Source organism: Cnephaeus nilssonii (assembly GCF_951640355.1).
Source record: "Cnephaeus nilssonii genome assembly, chromosome: 2".
Classification (NCBI taxonomy): Eukaryota; Metazoa; Chordata; class Mammalia; order Chiroptera; family Vespertilionidae; genus Cnephaeus; species Cnephaeus nilssonii.
The window spans coordinates 52,614,373-52,632,122 of record NC_137073.1 but is presented as its reverse complement, the minus strand read 5'-3'; the positions used below and the strand labels follow the sequence as shown (position 1 = coordinate 52,632,122).

At 37.8% G+C, this 17,750-nt stretch overlaps 1 protein-coding gene across 1 annotated transcript in view; it reads right to left on the bottom strand.

Annotated features, from left to right (window-relative positions):
• FBXL17 (F-box and leucine rich repeat protein 17) overlaps positions 1-17,750 on the bottom strand; it is a 449,728-nt gene that overhangs the window by 320,764 nt on the left and 111,214 nt on the right. Inside the window, exon 5 of the mRNA XM_079787311.1 lies at positions 296-403. Coding sequence (XP_079643437.1) covers positions 296-403 — 108 coding nt within the window. The remainder of the gene's footprint in view (positions 1-295; positions 404-17,750) is intronic.

Here is a 17,750-nt window from a genome sequence, read left to right as displayed (position 1 = left end):
TTAGCCTCTTATCATATAGGATATACACTGAGTGGCCAGATTATTATGTGTTCAGAGATCATAATAATCTGGCCACTCAATGTATTTCACTTATTAGCAATAAAAAAGCAAAAAAGTAAGCTGCTTATTTAAAAAAATAAGTGACCCATTTTACAAAGGATGGGTTTGTCATTGTTGCCTTATACTGGTTTTAACTTTATCAAACATTGGCATGCTTCTATAATGATCTATTTCTCATCCAGTACCTTTATCAATGACAATTGGAAACCCTAAGGGGAAGTAGCAGGGCACCTACCTTAGTTAGGTGAATGACTCCTTTAGAAGTTACCGAACAGCCCATGAAGCCAACATACTGAAGCTCCGGACAGTGCTCGGCAAAGGCTTTCACGGACTGATCTGTCACCTGGGGAAGAGACGTGAAGCAAGTTATTCAGGGGGATTCCAATGCATTCGATTCCCTCTGCCCAGCTCGCACCATTCATATTTCCCTCGCCATTAGATCGTTTGAATCAGTTTGCACACATGCAGAAGTATTTCTTATGGGCTTTTGAAATCCTCCCTCCACCCCACACCTCTTCTATCATCCCGTTTTTCCACTTCATAGAAAACATCTCAAAGATGTTGACACCATCTACCTCCACTTCTTCATCTCTCTCTCAAAACATATTTTTATTGACATATAATTCACATACTATAAAATTCACCTTTTCAAAGGTTACCGTTGAGTGGTTTTTAGTATATTCACAAGGTTGTGCAACCATCACCAATATACAATTTCAAAACACGTTCATCACTGAAAAAGGAAACCCCATGCCTCTACTGGCTATCACTCCCCTATTCCACCTGCTGCCCCCCGGCTGCCTGGCAACTTTCTGTCTATGGATTTGCCTAGTCTGGGCATTTTTTTATAATTAAAACTTTACAATTGGTTCCTAAAGTGCAACAATGATCTCTTTATAAGGTGTCTTTCTCCCTTCCAGTGTTTCTTCCAAGAAATCTAGTTTTGCTCCAAACTGCTTCAAATTCTTCCGATTTGGATGGTATAATGGTTAATTTTATACGTCAACTTGACAATGCCAGGAGGTACCCAGATATTTGGTTAAACATTATTCTGGATGTGTCTGTGAGAGTGTTTCTGGATGAGATTAACATTTGAAAAGACAGAGTAAAGCAAGAATGCCCTTCCCAATGTGGGTGGGGGTCTCTCATCCAACCCACTTAATGGAACAAAAGGCTGAATAAGAAGGAATTGGTTCTCTCTCTCTGGCTCTCTCAGACCTGGGATATAGATCTCCTACCCTCAGACTCAAACTTGTACTGGAACTCACACCATCAGCTCTCCCATTTCTTAAGCCTTTGGACTCAGACTAGAAGTATACTATCCTATATAATACAAGGGTAATATGCAAATTGACCGAACGGTAGAACAACCAGTCGCTGAAACACGCACTGACCACCAGTGCACTGACCACCAGGCTCCACAGGGGGAGCACCAATCAGCCAGAAGCCAGGCTCACAGGCTGGTGAACACAGTAGCGGTAGCGGGAGCCTCTCCTGCCTCCATGGCATCCCCCAACTCTCCCGGACTGTGAGAGGGCGCAGGCACAAATTTCGTGCACTGGGCCTCTAGTATACTATCAACTTTCATGTGTCTCAGATTACCAACTGCAGATTTGGGGCCTTCTCAGGCTCCATAATCACAAGCCAATTCCTTACATTAATTTCTTTACACACACACACACACACACACACACACACACACACACACACATCTCATACTGATTCTATTTCTCTGGAGAACACTGACTAATGCAATACCTATTAGAATCCCAAGAAATTTATTAAAAACTCAGAGCCAAAGGGGTGAAGCCCAAGAATCTGTATTTTTAACAAGCCCCTGAATGACTCTTAGCCATGTGAAACTTGAGGCCTCAGTGCTGTAAAGAAGTCACACTGACAGCTTTTGGCATTTGTACCAGGCCCTGATATATTTAAACAAAGGGCAGGATGAAATTCCTTTTTGTCTCCCCCCACCTCCAAAAAATTTCCATGTATAAAATGATCTTATAATTGTGCTAACATATTCTTCACTGTTCCACAAAGTTGTAGCTTATAAAAGATCCAAATATTCACTATCATACACTTAACTTCAGATTCACTTTCCTCATAGTCAAGCTAAAATCAAGTTGAACACTTCTGTTAGTTTTTCAAAGAGTAACAACTTACATGTCTTTTGCATTAGCTTTAATATTGGTGACTCATATATTCTGGATATATATTGAAAAATAAAGGTATGTGGATAGCATTAATTCTAAAACAACACAAGAGCATTTTCCTAAAATAACAAAACCAACAGCATCCATAGTACATCTGATAAAAGATTAATTCTGCCCTTAAAAGTATGCTTCAGCATATTAAAAACTAAGGGTGCCACTGATAAATTAAAAATGGGCCTTCCTGACTCTCAGCCAAGATATGTCTCCTTTTCATGGACATCTTCAATAGCCTGCACACTGGCCCTCTTTCTGATACTCTTGACCTCACAAATCTATTCTCCATCCATCAAGCCACAGTAATCTTTCAAAGAGTGTAAATCAGATCATGTCAGTTTGCTCTTAAAAATCCTCCCATGGTACCAATTATCTTAAGAGTGAAATCCAAACTCCTATAATCTACAAGGCCCTGCATGATCTGAGTCTTCCCTGTCTCTCCCATCTCATTTCATCTTAGCATTTTCTCTCCTTGTTCACCATGTGACCGTCTCCCCATCTATCTCATTCACCACTCTAGCCCCAAGGCCTGGCACAGGGCCTGACAACAACAGGAACTTCAAAAATAAAAATGAACAAGTGGATGAAGTATTGTCTTGTGTGTGTGTGTGTGTGTGTGTGTGTGTGTGTGTGTGTGTGTGTTTTAATTTGTTTTTTATTGATTTTTTAGAGAGACAGGGGAAGAGAGAGGAAGAGAGAGAAAAACATCAATTGCCTGCCTCCTGCACATCCCCTACTGGGGACAGAGGCACACCCAGGCATGTTCCCTGACCAGGAGTTGAACTGGCAACCTCTTGGTGCATGGAACAATGCTCAACCAACTGAGCCACACAGGTTAGAGCAGATGAAGTACTGTCTTGATCCATGTCAATGACTTGTTGGTTCAATATTGAAAACAAATCTTTTATTTTATTTTATTTGTTGACACTATTACAGATGTCCCCCATTTTCCCCACCTTTGCCCACCCAGCCTCCACCCACCCTCCTCTGGCCTTCACCACACTGTTGTCTGTGTCCATGGGCTCTGCATATAAGATCTTTAGCTCTGCCAAGAAATTTTAAACTTTGATCTTATTGGTTCCAAGTGGCACACAGAAGCCAAGAATGAGATAAATGGCTTCATGAAGGTAAGAGCAAGATTTTCAAAGAAAGCAACAGCAGCACTTTGATTCTGGAGTGAACTGAAAAATTAATGTGAGGAAATTAGTGAAGATACTAACTGATCTCACTCCAATTCTCAGACCAATTCAAGACCTTCTTTCCATCTCCAAGAAAAAAGAGCAAAGCAACAGGGACCAAGGGCATAGCGAACCTACTTCCTAGGGGATTTTCCAGGAGGAATACTAACTTTTGATTAATTTTTTCACGTCTTGCAGTCAGAGTGGTCAGTGGGCCTATACGGTGCCCTCACCTTCTGAATGCAAAATAAAGCCAGCATAAAGAAACCTGCTTAGGCTAGGTTCTAACTGAGCTTTATAACCAAAGAGCAAAAACATTTCCAGGCATTTCATTTCAGTGAGATTCACCAGACTAGAGAAGCCATATGGATTCTAAACTCAGCTGGAACCGAGTTTAGTTGTCTAAGTATCCCTTCTGACATGTAGCAGGTGTCAACCACATGAATGGGATACTGGGTCAGGAAAACAGAAGAGCAGTGACCCCAGCATTGGGTACCCCAGTCCACTGAGTCAGCAATGTCTTTAAAAATAAAATAAAATAAAAATGTCACATATATGATGTGTGTACTGAAGGGCTGTTTCACTCAGGGTTGAAAAGTCTCTTATCTCCCTTTCATTCAACAAATATTTGGGCACTTACTACATGCACAACACATGTTAAACACTAGTGCAGTGTGAACATAAGGGCAGTCCCTAACTCCAAGAGCAGAGGCTACAGGTTGGGATGTGACCAGGTCTGGCTCCCACATCGACTAGTAACATTTCTGGGAATATTTGAGACTGACCATTGCATCCCAGTTTAGTTCAGTTCAGTTTGCCAAGGCCTTCTGACTAGATCTGAAACCAAGGTTGAAGAGGAACCTGATTATGGAGGGTTGAAAGCCAGGCAGACTGGTTGTGACTTCATATTGAGTGAGTCTTTTTTATTGGTAATATGAGAATGAGCTTTAAAAACTATCAGATCCCTTGAGTTCCAACATACTGCAAGCCTTTAACTGATGAAGCCATTCATTAAAGGCTCTAAAAGAAGGGTGATGAAGGAAATACTGAACTTCAAAGTCCAGCAGGTACACACAGGGCAGCTAAAGATTGGCCAGGAGGCTATGCCTGCAGCAGGTCTCATGCCTCCCAGGAGACAGTGGCATAATACACCAAGGAGTACCTCAGTAAGGCCTAGCCACAGGCCAGACTCAGTAAGCACCCTCATCAGACAACTGACAAAGAAGATGTGAAGTACTATGATGATAAAAATACCAAGTAGAAGGAATTTTATTTACCTACCTAGTAGCTACACCATTATTGGAGTTTTAAAAGTGGAACACCAAAAAATTTCTCTATTTATTTATACAACTATTTAAAAGCTAATGTAATTTTTTTTTTCATTTTCACATTCCTTTGCTCTTCTGTATTATATTTTTCACAGGGTATACTATGTACCTTACAATTAATGCACTAAAAAGCCTTCACATTTGAAATAGTATTATAAAAACACAAAACAAATGAGCACTTGTTACATAAAAGAAAACAGTTAAATATGGAGACAAATACTTGGTATGAATTTGTTTTATGAATCATTTCAGTAATAAAAATGTTATATCTTTAGTAAATTTTTAAAAGAAATCTAAAAGAAGATTATGTAGACATAAATAATTTTCTTTTAAACCATGGTCAGACACCTGTATTTATTGAGCACATTTTATGTGCCAAGTACTGTGCTACATACAATGATTAAGACAGACAGACTACCCTTATAGAACTTACAATCTAATGAAAAGAGCAAATACTAAACAAATATAACAAGTGTGATCCTATATTAATATAGTCATTTGCAGGAGTCAATGAATTTTTACTTTCTATATATGCCATAATTACATAGTTCACATGGAAATAAGTCAAAAATATACTCAAAAATTATACTCAATTATTACAAAGTAGATTTTCCCAAACATTCAATTACATGCCTCTTATCATTTAAGTAGACAGTATAATAAACATTCCTACTATATATCATAAGAAAAACAATAATTATTTAAGAATTCATATTCATTAATTTGACTTTAAATTAGTATAATTATTTCATTAACTAAATCTGAAATTTAACAAAACAGTTACATTTAATTTGTTTAGCTTTTTATTATGAAAACTTTTAAAAATATACAAAAGTATATAAGTAAAATAAATCAAAAAATAGTAAAATAAATCCCCATTTACCATTCATCTAGCTTCAGTAAGTACTAATTACAATTATTGCTAATTATTACTACTGCCAATCTTGTTTCAGCAATAGCCCCATCCACTTATAAAACATCACATTTACATTTACCATAGCAACAAAAGCATTAAAATACCTAGGAATAAATTTAACTAAGGAGGTAAAAGACCAGTAATCAGAAAATTACAGTACGCTGAAAAAAGAGATAGAGGAAGACATAAACAAATGGAAGAATATACTGGATTGGTAGAATCAACATCATTATAAGGTCCATACTACCCAAAGCAATCTATAGATTCAATGCAATCCCCATTAAAATACCAATGGCATATTTCAAAGACCTAGAAAAAACTCTCCAAAAATTCATCTGAAATTAAAAAAAAAAAAAAGACTCTGAATAGCTGCAGCAATCTTGAGAAAGAAGAACAAAGTTGGAAGGATTACAATACCAGATATCAAACTATACTACAAAGCCACTGTTCTCAAAACTGCCTGGTACTGGCACAAGAACAGATATAAATAGACGAATGGAACAGAGAACCCAGAAATTGACCCAAGCCATTATGCTCAATTAATATTTGACAAAGGAGGCAAGAGCATACAAGGGAGTCAAGACAGTCTCTTCAATAAATGGTGTTGGGAAAATTGGATAGATACATGTAAAAAAATGAAACTAGACCACCAACTTACACCATACACAAAAATAAACTCAAAATGGATAAAGGACTTAAACATAAGATGGGGAACCATAAAAATCTTAGAAGAAGATATAGGCAGAAAAATAGCAGACATTTGTCATAGCAATATCTTTACCGATACAACACTTAGGGCAATGGAAACTAAAGAGAAAATAAACAAATGGGACTACATCAAAGTAAAAAGCTTCTGCACAGCAAAAGAAACCATCAACAAACAAGAAAGCCCACTGCATGGGAGAACATATTTGCCAATGCTATCTCCAATAAGAATTTAATCTCCAAAATGTATAGGGAACTCATACAACTTAACAAAAGGAAGATAAACAACCCAATCAAAAAGTGGGCAAAGGACCTAAATACACACTTTTCGAAAGAGGACATACAGAAGGCCAAGAGACATATGAAAACATGCTCAAAGTCACTAATCATCTGAGAGATGCAAATCAAAACGACAATGAGGTACCATCTCACACCTGATAGAAAGGCTATCATCAACAAATCAACAAATTACAAGTGCTGGTGAGGATGCGGAGAAAAAGGAACCCTCTTGCACTGCTGGTGGGAATGCAGACTAGTGCAGTCACTGTGGAAAACAGTATGGCGTTTCCTAAAAAAATTAAAAATGGAACTTCCGTTTGACCCAGTAATTTCACTTCTAGAAATATATCCCAAGAAACTAGAAACACCAATCAGAAAGGATATATGCACCTCTATCTTCATAGCAGCACAATTTATTACAATAGCTAAGATTTGGAAACAGCCTAAGTGCCCATCAGCAGATGAGTGGATTAAAAAACTGTGGTACATCTACACAATGGGATACTACGCTGCTGTAAAAAAGAAGGAATTCTTACCATTTGCAACAGCATGGATGGAACTGGAGAGCATTATGCTAAGCGAAATAAGCCAGTCAGAGAAAGATAAATATCACATGATCTCACTCATTTGTGGAATATAATGAACAACATAAACTGATGAACAAAAATAGAATCAGAGTCATAGAAGGATTGAATAGACTGTCTAACCTATGAGGGAAGGCAGGGGATGAGAAGGTAAGAGTTCAACCAAAGGACTTGTATGCATGCATATGAGCATAACCAATGGACACAGACAGTATGGGGGTGAGGGTATGCTGGGGGCTGGGGGCTGCTGGGGAGAGGTCAATGGGGGAAAATGGAGACTCATGTAATACTTTAAACAATAAAGAATAAAAGAAAATCATATTTATCAGTAAATATTTCAGTATATCTCTAAAAGATAAGGCTCTTTTTAAAATAATAGCCATATTACTATTATCATTTCAGCAAAAATGTTCATGTAAGACAATATGAAAAATAAACACTCATAGTTTTTATGGAGATAATAATCCAACAAAGTAATTTCAAAATCACATTAAAAATTTACCATGATTTTTAAAAAATAAAACCTTTGTCAACCAGGGCATTACAATTAATAACTAATCATTTTCCTAAAAGTCTAAAATTCCATTAGTGACCAATGACAATTTGATCATTTGATTGCTTATTTGACCTTCCTGATTTTTGCTCATTCTGTCTTGCTTAATACTAGTCTGGGATTGGAAAAGTAAGATTGGTTGATAAAAAGATATTTATAAGTTATGCATTAAAGTATTGTCAAAGGGAAAGACAGTACTAATGGCATAGATATTTGTCCCTATTAAAAAGATCTATGATAAGTTAGGTAATGACTCAACCACTTGCCTTCCATCTGATGACCAAGTTTCTTTGACTAATACCACTTCAGTTTATTGAAATTCAATATTGGGGTAATCTAAATGAAATAGAAGAATTAGTCTATTCTGCATCTGCTCATCTTTTAATTAATGAAAGGGGCAAACTAAAAGGTAATATACAAATATATATTAGTATATACTAATGTAGACATAGTTGTATTTAGCACTTATATTTACAAAGTGTTTTCTACTACACATTTGCATTTGTCTATTCACCCAGTTAAGATAAACAGATGCATTCTCCATTTTACAAATTTAAGCAGAGACGTTCAAGTAACCAGCCCGAGGTTACATGTGAGCCCAGTGCTCGTTTCGTTATAAAATTCTCAATATTATACTTAAAATACAAAGAATCTCTTTGAGTATTAAATTTGTGGTCAATTAAGTGACAGGTAAACATAATTATAAAGTACTTTCTTTATAAACATACAATAACTCTTTGGTTTTATCACAGGGAAAATATTTTTTTTAATTTATCCTTATTGTTGAAAGTATTACAGCTGTCCCTTCCCCTCCCCCATTGACTCTATCTACCCTGCACCGGCACTACTGTCTGTTTCCAGGGGTTATGCATAAATGCATATAAATTCTTTGGTTAATCTCGGGGGGAAAAAATCTTAATTCTCTAAAAGTAAAGTCTCTTGCATGCTGTCAAACTTTATTTCTAAATAAACCTTTAAACTAACATATATGGTAAGTTTGAGAATTCATTTCTATGAGTACAGAGAGAAATTCACAAGGCTTTGATTGATAGCCAAATTAAATGCACCAAACAAATCACTTACCAAAATTTGACTGTGTGGATGTATCATGCATTATGTAAGAAACTAGGGGAAAAAACAGAAGTAGTACACACACAACCTGAATTCTGAATCATATAACTTTGAATGAAGTTTCATCATAAATGAATTTAAGAATTTCAGTCCCAGAAGATCAGTGGAAGAACTCTGAAGAGCAGAAGAGCAGTGAAGATTTCAAAAAGCAGGATGAAATTCACAAAGCAAGAGGAAAGCTAGATCCGATAAAGATCATTTACTTAGACTTCCAGACTGCCTATGGTTCTTTCCTTACTTATGTAACTGGCCATTCTCTGCTTCCTTTTCAACCTCGGCCTGAAAACTTCTTCCTCTCCTCGCCATTTACTGTCCTCTCCCCTTTCCTGCTTTTCCTGAAACCTTATCTTCTTCCTCTGATTCTTTCCTTCCCTTTACCTCATGTTTCTTCTGAATCTTCTATGCCCCACTGTCACACTTTTCTTAACTGGCTAGTTGGTCATAATATGGAATAAGAAGATTTTAAGTATAATTATTGTACTAATTTCAAATTGGCAATATTAAACCTTTTATTTATCACACACAAAATATTAAGGTTATATGACTCATGAAACTGCTGTATTCAGACTACCAGGTTGTAATCCAGCTCCACATCTTACTAGCTGTGAAGAAGTTATTATCCAAAAAGTATGAAAATGGGGTTCTTGTGAGCATTCCAACAGAATCCCATGTGCTGGGCACATACCCTATACAAAGTGCTCAATGAAGGTTAGCTCAGTGTATACACTTCCTCCCCCAATTCCTTGGGGCTGGCATTTTGAACATTATTGTACAAAGTTAACTTTTATTCCTAGCATTATACTTGATAGAATATAATGAAAATCAGCATTTAATGAAAATCTCTGTTATGATGTGTCCAAACTACCCACCACCAAGCCATTAGAAATAGAAATGACATATGTAAACTGTTCTGCTCTATACAGTTCACCAGGCTGAAGTATGTGTCGGGGCAGGTTAAATAAGACTTTCGATTGGTAAAATTTAACTGTACACAACAGGTTTACCTGTATTTTGCCACGGATTTAAAATGATGGGTAATAAAAGGAAGAACTTCATTTTGTTAGAGTACATTAACTGTGTTTTGAATGTTCTAATTTGAGAAATCATTTCACTCTAACAGCACTTGGATATGACAACACATCCCTACTATTAAAAGCCTTTGGAAAGCACAACATAGCATAAACACCCAAAAGTAGGCTTTGTCATGCTCCTAAATATACAATGTCTTGGGTAATAAGTGGAATAGCAGTTTCTTATCTGTGATTATAAGGTTCCCACTAAGGTGTTTAACATGAATATATGAGTAGATTCAACTTAAATGTGTAATATTCAGTAACAAAGAACACATCCCTCCCTGAAAAGCTGGTATATAATATGCAAAAAGTAAATGCATAGAAGAGCACAACCTTCAAAAAGTCACTTCTGTTTGTGAAAATATTTCAGATTAGGCTTTAATATTTTAACACGAGAAAATGCTTCCCAGAATGAATAATATCTACCAAGGTATAAAGCCCTAACAATCTGTGTTTTAATCATAAATGAAAGACAATAATCACTTGCTTTAAAAAAAAAAGAGTACAAACACCTTAATGTATGAATATAGGACATTTCTCACATATTCATGTTTAATGTTCTTTAAACAACAAAACCTATCATTAAAAAACAAAACCTAAAATTAGGTTATACATTTTTCATCATGTCAGACAAATACATTCACAGCTCACTAAATGTTCTATCTTACATTTCAAATACCTTATAAAGCCCCACTTCCTTTCATAAGGTTCCTACAATAATTAGAAGTAAGATGGTGTGTCTGTCATCCACCTGACCTCGTCTGTTTGGTCTGCACACTTAACCTTCAAAAAGGAAGTCATGCTATGTAACACAAATGTTAAAAGGGGGCATTTTCTTTGTTAATTTTGGCAGAATAAAAAAGTATATTGTATAAAAGTTTTATTTTAGTTAATTCTTTACTATTTTTTTAATTTATCTTTATTGTTCAAAGTATTACAGATGTCCCTCCCCCCGCTTTAATCCCTACTCCTCACTCCACCACCTCCCTATCTCTTTACTGCACTATTGTCTGTGCCATGGATTATGCATATCTATCTATATATATAAAAGGCTAATATGCAAAGTGTCCCCAAGGGAGTTTGACTGGGAGACCGGGAGTTCTATCACTCACTATGATGTGTGCTGACCACCAGGGGGCAACGCAGAATGAAGGAAGGCCCTGGCCGGCAGCTGGCAGCCTGGAAAGGGAGGCCCCAGCCAGCAGCCAGAAGGAAGGCCTCAGCTGGCAGCCGGAAGGCCCTGATTGGCCCTGATTGCTGGCCAGGCCTAGGGACCCTACCCATGCACCGGGACTCTAGTATGCCTATAAATTTTTAATCTCTCCCCTTGCCTCATCTCTTCCTTCTGAGAATCATCAGTCTGTTGTACACTTCCATGTCTCTGGATCTATTTTGTTCATCAGTTTATTTTGTTCATTAAGTTCCACATTTAAGTGAGATCATATGATAATTGTCTTTCGCTGACTGGCTTATTTCTGAGAGAAATGTTAAATAAGCCACCATAAAAAATACGTCAATGAACAATTACAGAAATGCTTAAAGCAAAGTTTAAAAAAACACAGAAAGTCTCAGTAAATAAATAAAAGGCCCAGCCAGTGTGGCTCAGTGGTTGAGTGTCAATTGTTGCCAACCTATGAACCAGTAGGTCACAGTTCAATCTCCAATTGGGGCACACACCTGGGTTAATGGATTGGTCCCCATTGGGGGGCATGCAGGAGGCAATCAATCAATGATTCTCTCTCATCATTGATGTTTCTATCTCTCTCTCCCTCTCCATTCTTCTCTGAAATAAATTAATATATATATTTTAAAAAGAAAGAAAGGAAAGATATAAAGAAAACCAAATGGAATTTTTAGAATTGAAAAGTAAAATAACCAAAAGGGAAAAAAAGTCACTAGATGGTATTAATAGCAGAATGAAGATAAGAGAAAAACAAATCAGTGAAATTGAAGACAGACTTATAAAAAATTCCCAATATGAAAAACACAGAGAAAATTGACTGGGAAAATGACAATAGCCTTAGACCCCTATTTCAATAAATCAAAAAATTTAACAATCGTATCTTTAGTATTCTAGAAAAAAAGAAAGAATGTGATATTAACATTTAAAGATGGGAGAATTTTCCTCAAATTTGGTTAAAAAAAATCAAACACACATTTAAGAAGATGCATGAATCCAAAACAGGATAAACCAGAGAAATACATAGCAGGACATAACATCATCAAACTCCTAAAAACTAAAGACAAAAGTATTGGGAAAGCAGCAAAACCTCTATAGTTGTAATTTGAAAAACAATTCAATATTAAAACCAATTTCTCATGAGAAATCATAGACACCAGATGAAAATGGGGCTATATTTTTCAAATGCTAAAAGAACTGTTAAGCCAGAATTTTATATCCAGCAAAAATAGCCTTTAAAAGGAATAGGAAAGCTAGATTAAAAAATAATAATAATTGTTGCCAGCAGACCTACCCTAAAAGAATAACAAGAGAAAGTTCTTAAAACATAAGGAAATTATAAAAGAAGGCATCCTATATAATAAAGAGGTAATATGCAAATTAACCCTCATGCCTTCACAAGATGGCTATCTATGACCAGGCCGGCAGGGGGATTAGTGAGAGACGACCAAATGACTGAAAAAGCAGGCTGCATGGGGCGACTAGGCCGGCAGGGGGGTTAGTGAGGGACAGCCAAATGACTGAACAGCAGGCTGCGTGGGGCAACCAGGCCAGCAGAGGGGCTGTGAGGGGTGACCAGGCCAGCAGTGGGGGCAGTTGGGGGCAACCAGGCCAGCAGGGTGGGGGGAGTTGGGGGCGACCAGGCTGGCAGGGGGGGGCAGTTAGGGGCGACCAGGCCAGCAGAGGGGGCAGTTGGGGGCAACCAGGCTGGTAAGGGGGGCAGTAAGAGGTGACTAGGCTGGCAGGGGGGGCAGTTAGGGGCGATTAGGCTGGTAGTGGGGGGCATCTGGGGGTGACCAGGCCAGCAGAGGGGACAGTAAGGGTGACCAGGCTGGTAGGGGGACAGTAAGAGGTGACCAGGCTGGCAGGGGGCAGTTAGGGGCAACCAGGCTGGCAGGGGGGACAGTTGGGGGCGATTAGGCTGGCAGTGGGGGGCAGTTGGGGGTGACCAGGCCAGCAGAGGAGGAAGTAAGGGGTGACCAGGCTGGCAGGGGAGGCAGTTAGGGGCGACCAGGCCAACGGGGGGGGGGGGGGGCAGTTAGGGGCGATCAGGCAAGCAGGAAGGTGAGTGATTTGGAGTCAGTGATCCAGGATTGTGAGAGGGATATCCGACTGCCGGTTTAGGCACAATCACGAGGGGTCCCAGGTTGGAGAAGGTACAGGCTGGGCTGAGAGAACCCCCCCCCACCCCCATGCACAAATTTCATGCACTGGGCCTCTAGTCTTGGAATATTGAAAAATAGGAAGGAAGAAGAGGAAAAGTAAAAATATGGATTAATACAATAGACTTTCCTTCTTCTTTTGAATTTTCCAAATTATGCTGGACATTGAAACATTCAAGCAGGAACAGACTGAAAATTTTCCAAAGCCAGTTTTAACCCATCATAATGCTCCCATTCCCACTCCTTTCCCTTCTCAACCAACAAATGAATAGACTAATCTTTTTTTTTTAACTTGTTTATATTGATTTCAGAGAGGAAGGGAGAGGGAGAGATAGATAGAAACCTCAATGATTAGAGAAATCATTGATTGGCTGCTTCCTGTATGCCCCACACAGGGATCAAGCCTGCAACCCGGGCATGTGCCCTGACCAGGAAAAGAACCAGTAACCCCCTGGTTGATAGGTCAATGCTCAACCACTGAACCACACCTGCTGGGCTGCATACATTGATCTATATCCCTTGGCCTAGAGATGTATCTAACCTCTTTTTGACCCTGAACTACAATGGTTAGTTACCCTGTATCCCAGTTACTGCTTTAAGAAAGGAGAATTTCAGTCTCTTGCCCTGCTACGGAGGGTGTGAGACAAGCCAGGAATGCATCTGACTTATAGAACACCTGTGAACAAAAATTTTAAACATGTTTTAAAAATGAGGGCTGATTTCTATTTATGATCTGGCCAAACACAACTAAATATACAGCTTTATTCTATACCAACATGTTAATTTGTAGGAACATATCTAATTGGTATTATAAACAGTACTAGAGGCCCAGTGCATGAAATTTGTGCACGGGGGGGGGGGGTGTCCCTCAGCCCAGCCTGCACCCTCTCCAATATGGGACACCTTGGGGGACGTCCAACTGTCGGCTTAGGCCCGATCCCGCAACCGGCAGTCGGGCATCCCTCACAATCAGGACTGCTGGCTCCTAACCACTCGCCTGCCTGCCTGTCTGATTGCCCCTAACCACTCTGCCTGCCAGCCTGATAGCCCCCTAACCACTCCCCTGCCGACCTGATTAACACCCAACTGCTCCCCTGCCAGCATGATCATCCCCAACTGTCCTCCCCTGCTGGCCCAATTGCCCCCAACTGCCTTCCCATGCAGGGCTGAGGGGACTGAGGGAGTCCGGCTGGATGAGACAGGGCTAAGGGGACTGGGCGCAGCCATATTGTGACTGTGGGCACCACCATCTTGTGAGGGCATGGCAGGCAATTAGCATATTCCCTCTTTTTTGGCTGTGGGCACCACCATCTTGTGAGGGTGTGATGGTCAATTAGCATATTCCCTTTTTATTAGACAGGATCATGCATATTTAATTACAAATTAGGAGAACTCTATAGTTAACTTACTCAAATAGTGAAGCTGGCTGTTCTGCTACCCTCGTAAGGACATAAACTTGCAAAAGAGTGCAATTTACATGGAAACAGAAAGAAAGGGAACATTGCACTCGGCCTTCAGAAATACTATCTACTCTGTCCTCCTCCAAGCAAGATGCCCCGAGGAGCAGTGCAGAACTGAGAACAATAATGTGACCCATATTATCTGGAACACGCTATTAGAGGTCGCCTGCCCACAATTAGACATTTTCCCATACTAATAAAATGTATGTGCAGAGAAAGTCTCACTGGAGGCCACCACCTCAGGGCAGGAAAACTAACTCTTCTTTCCTTTACCCAAAAGTAAACCCCAGTGAATGAAGAGGTTGTAAAATTTGTTAGGAAAAGCTGAAAACTCTCTTCTACATTTTTTGTGTGCTACAAAAAAAAAAAAAAAAAAAAAAAAAAAAAAAATGACCTTATTTTTTTTTAAATGTTACATATCCAAAAAGCCATATAAATTTCTTTAAAGGTTTTTAAAAGGTTTAAAAGCCAGGAAATTTAGATGTTTCAGCACCATTAATGCTAACCTTGGCACTGTGACTGCTACCAATCAATTTTTTCCTTTTAGAAAGAATGAATAATTTTGATGAATGCTATTGCAAATTACACACTAAAAACATAATTTTTTATATGAATGGAGCCAATGTCTTTTGGCACGCTTGTCACCATCACAGTATAACTGCTAATCTTCAAATACAGTTATTAACAACTTCAGAAAATCATTTAGAAGACCAATTCTCCTTTTTAAGGTCAATGATTACCACAGTTAATGGCCAATTGGCTTTAGCTATTACTGTCCTGACCTTTACATCATGTTTTAGACTAACAAGACAATAAATAACTATTAATAATGACCTATTTTGACAGGTATTTTTTAGTGACCATCAATGCTCATGCAAAGCTTCACTGTTTCTGTGTTTTATATAATCAATCTGTCACTTGCTGATTTTTACTTGCTTCCTTATTGTAGCCAGTGTTATTTTTTCATGAAAGTAGGAATAAGGGTAGAGGATGAGGATATGGAAAATCTGAGATAAATCCTATTGGCATTAAAAACATACTAGGTAAACAGGTATTAGTTTGGAAAACATAAAGGTATAAAATGAAAAGTAAAAGCCATCTTCTCTTCCCTTTCATTTCCCAAAGGTTCTTAAGTTTCTTACAACTGCTTACACAAAAGTGTTTAATGCATAGGTTTCTGTATACTATATGCACTTGTTATTCTTATTTTTAATTTTATACTTATATAAGCATATACAAGGTGTCCCAAAATATGTATACACACTTTGAATAATTATAAAGGCAGTGTTCATTCAAACACATTTCATTTTCAAAATTGAGCTATCAGCTGTTAAGCTGTGTATACATTTCCTGGGGGCACCCTGAATACAATGTATATACTTGATACATTGTTCTGCAGCTTTCTTTTTTTCACTTACAGTATCTTGGAGACCCTCCATATCAATATGCATAAGCCTATCTCAATTACCTAATAGCTGCATAATATTTTATCATGTGAAAACATAAATCTATTTAACCAACCCCATACTGATGTATATTTAAATTATCTTCTGTTCTGTTGTTTACTTTGTTTTGTTATTGAATATTCTTGTGCATATATTTTGGAAAACATCTACAATGATTCTTTGAAGTGCAACTCCTGGGTCAAAGAATACGTGCCTTTTCAATTTGGGGAACACTGGCGACACTGTCTTCCAGAATTACTACTCTGATCGGCCTCAGCCAGGAACGAGAACATCCCTTTCTGCACACCCTTACCACCACCAGGAATTATCACACTTATTTCTGCCAACCTGCAGGGTAAAAAGATCTCAATGTTGTTCTCACTTGCAGTTCTTTTGTTATTGGCAAGAATATAAATCTTCTCATCTGTTTAGTCACAGATCACTGTTTTCAGCCTTACTATTTTCTTATTTAGTGAGAACAGAAAAATCAGTCTGATCCCTTTAGTTTAAAATTGATACATAAAAGCTTCTCAAGAAATGCCTGATCCCTTATCAGGTGAATCAAAAACCAGTTTAACAAAATCCTCCTACAGTCAGATTTTATTATTCTGATACAGTCTAATATCTACTCTTCAAAATTCACAACATTACTTGACATTGAGCCCAAAGAAGCTAGCAAAACTATGAGACAAGCAGGCTATCAACAGAAGGAAGCACAATGTAAACATACAGAGGTCGGCAGAGTAGGTTTATAGTTATGAATATGCAAAACACAGTTTCTACTTTTATTATCTATTAATTATTGTATTATTTATATGTATTAGAACTGTAAATATACTTTTATCCACCCCTGTATTGTACAGTTGTTTTATTATAGCTATAATCATAGATAATTTTCTGCCCTGTTATGTATAACACACATTTTCCCACATTATATAAATCCTTTGTAAAGCTAAATAATATTCCACCACTCCTACTTGTGTTTTACAAGTTTTGTTCTTTATATAAACAGTATATATATATTTCTACAGTTTGATTGTATCTTTTCATTCAACATTATGTTGCTGAGATATAGACATACTTATACTTGTAGATCTACTTCATTAATTTAACCATTTCCCAAATCTTTATTATACAGTGACTTGTTTATCAATGAATTTATCAACTGGTTTTAACTTACCACAAACAATATTGCAATGAGCATTCTTGCACATCTCCTAAACACATCTAAAATGGCCTCTGTACCTAACAGGAGAACTGCTGAGTCTTAAAGAAGCACTTGCACAAGTGTTAGGATATAAAGAAAAGAGAACTCCCTGCCTTTACTGGTGAGAGCATACACTGTCATAAGCATTCTGGAGATCAATATGGTCACATCTTGAAAAATTGTTTAATCTGTTTGAACTAGTGTATTCCTAAGGTTCTTCCCATATTTGTAATTTCATAACTGAGATATTTTTATCAGATATAAAACTGGCTTAGGTGT